At 43.0% G+C, this 3,781-nt stretch overlaps 1 protein-coding gene across 1 annotated transcript in view; it reads left to right on the forward strand.

Annotated features, from left to right (window-relative positions):
* Nucleotides 1-3,781, forward strand: part of YEATS2 (YEATS domain containing 2) — a 95,962-nt gene that overhangs the window by 82,363 nt on the left and 9,818 nt on the right. The window contains exons 22-24 of the mRNA XM_011945805.1: nt 471-569; nt 1,727-1,829; nt 2,706-2,779. Coding sequence (XP_011801195.1) covers nt 471-569; nt 1,727-1,829; nt 2,706-2,779 — 276 coding nt within the window. The remainder of the gene's footprint in view (nt 1-470; nt 570-1,726; nt 1,830-2,705; nt 2,780-3,781) is intronic.

Here is a 3,781-nt window from a genome sequence, read left to right on the forward strand (position 1 = left end):
CAAGGGTGGAGTGCAGTGGCGAGATCTCGGCTCACTGCAACCTCCGCCTCTGGGTTCAAGCGATTCTCTTGCCTCAGTCTCCTGAGTAGCTGGCTAATTTTTGTATTTTTTAGTAAAGATGGGATTTCACCATGTTGCATAGTCTGGTCTTGAACTCCTGACCTCAGAAGATCCACCTGCCTTGGCCCCCCCAAAGTATTGGGATTACAGGCGTGAGCCACCGCACCCAGCCTGGCTTGTTACTTTCTTAGTTTAGTGACAGGCTCCCGTTTCTACAGTTGAAGATATACCTCAGTTACCCTCATACCTAATAATCTCCCACTAGTAAAAAGGGACTTTGCAATTCCTGTTGTCCTCAAGTTGGCTTTGTGCTGTTCGTCTCATGTGGGGTTATCACCTGGGAGTTAGATCACCCTCATTAAAAATAATCTCTGTATTTGTTATATCCGTCCCAACTTTTCTCCCTTTAGTGGTTCAGTCATTTTCTACCAGCAAGCCACCTGCCATTCTGCCTGTAGCTGCCCCAACTCCAGTTGTCCCCAGCTCTGCTCCAGCAGCTGTTGCAAAAGGTACATAGGATCTCACAGAGTTCTTGTCCAGAAGTTTTGTTATTTATCTTTTTTGTTGTCGGTCACGTTCTCTTCTGATGTCCAGAAGTTTTATGCAGGACGTTACCATAATCTGAATCTTTTGAATTTTCAGCATTTGCAAATCAACCACTTGGCAAATACGTCCTAAATACTCATATGGTAGACTTAACATTGAGGGAAACACAGAGATATATAAAGGATCATTTCTACCCTTTAATAAATTTATAATAAGGTTGAAAAGAATTGCTGTAGACAGCAAGCAATCATTGATAAACACAAGACATGTGGCCAGGGAAATGATTGCTGAAATATTGCAGCTTGGGATGTCTGATCAGGGTTGGCAGGGGGTGTGGAGAAGGGCAAGACTTTGTACTGACCATGGATTATAACCTGGACTTTAAAAGAGTAGAGGTTTTTTAGCTGTGGGGAGTCAAGGGGTATGCCAGATTAAGGGCACAGGAGAGACAGAGACTCAGCTTCCCCTTTGGAGAAGTGGCAGGTTAGAGGGACTCATTTGGGGAATATAGTTGTGGTAAAGGAGGTTTAGGTAGGGGCCAGACTTTAGCGAGCTGGCAGTGGGAGACATTCCTGCCCACAAGAGTAGATCAGGATAGCACGGTGGATTAGAGCAACACGCTGACATTGATAACATCAATGTCCAAGCACAGGCAGTCTGATTTTTGCTTTCTGCCTTGTGTCTCAGAACGCTAAGATAATGCTGAAAGTTGATAAACTAGCTGGAGAGATGATATTGGAAAGGTCACAATATTAGAACTTAGAACAAACCAGCATTGTACTTCAATGTAGCATTGTTAAATCACATGTGTGGGGAGGGCGTGAGGGATCTTACACAGCAGTATGGGTGGCCCTTTAAGAAATATCTGAGGAGTCATTTTATTGCCCCCACCCTGTCATGAGGCTAGAGTTGTCCCCCCTGAGACCCAGGCTAACAGTTCTTCCCTTGTCTGAGGACCCTGGGATGATAGGAGCCATCTCAGTCCCCTGGCTGTGTCCCCACAACAGCTGGAGTGGCAGTTTCCTTGCTGAGTTTCACTGCGGGAGCTTTGTTTGTGCCTGCACATGTCCTTCCACTGCTAGCCCCTAACAGCTGCCTCTTTGTTGCTCTTGCCTTGTAGTGAAGACTGAACCAGAAACACCTGGGCCGAGCTGCCTCTCTCAGGAGGGTCAGACAGCAGTGAAAACAGAAGAAAGTTCTGAGCTGGGAAACTATGTCATTAAGTAATTCTTCCCATCTTTCCTAAAGGAATTCCGCTTTGGGTGTTTGTCACACCTGTGACAGCTGAGTATGTGCAGAGTTGTTTGTGTAGCTCTAAGCCCTTGATGGGAGGAACTGTCCGTGCCTGTGTAGTGGACAAGTGATGCACAGCTGAGGGTCATCATTTTATACAGTGATGTGACTGGAGGTGGCACTTGATTTGTAGCCTTAGAAGCCTCAGATGGGATTAGACCTCCCTTCAGTTGAGGTTGCCAACGTGAGCTTTCTCTGCTGAGCCCTTGGGCACAAAATTTCTCCTGTTGCCATCACTCAGGTGTATACGTGCTTTGTGACTGGGTGTCCACACGCCTGCCTAATCTTAGCTGCCTCTTCATGGGCTATACACACTCTACTTCTTCTAAAATGCTTCCTGAGGTTTCATAATTTCTAAATCAGGAAGCCACTTCTGACCAGCTACTTTTAAGTATATCAAACTGCTGGGGACAATAGAAACTTAGCCCTTTAATATGGTAGATGGAGGCGTGAACTGTAATAACCCTAAGACGGGCATACAGAATTTTTCTCCCCTAGTAGCAGTCACATTGCAAAAAGATTATATTACTATTTAATTTTAAGGTGTAGATTAACTGTCTGTAATATGCACATAATCTTCCATTCCTGGAATCTTATTTAGTCTTGACATTTTCTTTTTAAGCATAGAACACCTTTCCTTTACAAGGAAGGTAATCTATGGAAGGAAAGACATGTTAATATGATGTTTTTACATTATAATTCCCTCAGAATGGAATATATCCATTAAGTATATGGCATATATATGGCTATGGAAAGTGCTACATGTATTTAATTTATTGCCTTATTTTTTTTTTTATCCCTCTCAGGATAGACCATTTAGAGACTATCCAGCAACTCTTAACAGCAGTAGTAAAGAAGATTCCATTAATCACTGCAAAAAGTAAGACAATTACACTGAATATAGGGGTGCATTTTTTAAAGCTGTGAATTTAAGGTATTGAGTCAACTGAAATCACTTGGTTTTGTAAATTAATATTGATAATGGCAGTTACCTTATAAGGTTTCAGCTAGAGATACAGCTCATTTGCAAGGGTTTTAGAATTCACATGCAGTTAGTTTTTTATTCTTTTCACTGTGTTGTTCTTTAGAAGGAATGTTTTACATTTTTCATATGTAAATCATAAATTGTTTTGTATGCAGTTAAAACTCTGTATTAGCATTTGGCGTTTATGAATGAGGAAAGCATTTAGTGTTTGGCTGCAGTGTACCAGGTCCTGTGCAGGCTGGGTACGTTCACTGTCTCATATAATCCCAGCCTCCTGTGTGGTAGCTGGTGTCATCTCCGTTTACAGATGAGAAAACTGAGGATGAACAGGGTTGAATAACTTGCTCGAGATCACAGAGCCATGGGTGGTGAAACAGGATACAAACCTGGTTCTGTTTGACTCTAAGACCATTAATCTTTCCTCTGAAACTCTGAGTTGCACACTGTAGAAATGCACAGTTTTTAAGACCTCCCAAAGTGGTGTGCTGTGTCACTGCCCATCGTTAGCTAGATTGAGTAAATTGCTGCTTAGCCCCAGTTGTTTTGACAGAATCAATAGCCCTTGCTAAGGGGCCAGCAGCCTGCGGACACAGGAGCATGCTCATGGGCAAGACCACCATGCACACTGAGAGGGAAGCCAGGGGCAGCCTCCACGCCACTCAGATTTGTAGGGCTCTGAACACGTACGCCAGGTACAGACCACCTACTTATTTTTTCCACCTGTAATAGCAAAGCAGTAGTCTCTTTTTCTAAAGTAAAGTTTGGGGGATCATTTTGATGTATCTCAGAATAAACTTTTGGTGACAGTTTCCCAGCCTGACAGAAGAAATTCAAACAAAAACATCTTTCTCTTTTTTTTTTTTTTTTTTTTTGAGATGGAGTCTAGCTCTGTCGCCC

This window comes from Colobus angolensis, unplaced genomic scaffold, assembly GCF_000951035.1.
Source record: "Colobus angolensis palliatus isolate OR3802 unplaced genomic scaffold, Cang.pa_1.0 Scaffold245, whole genome shotgun sequence".
In the NCBI taxonomy this organism is placed as follows: domain Eukaryota; kingdom Metazoa; phylum Chordata; class Mammalia; order Primates; family Cercopithecidae; genus Colobus; species Colobus angolensis.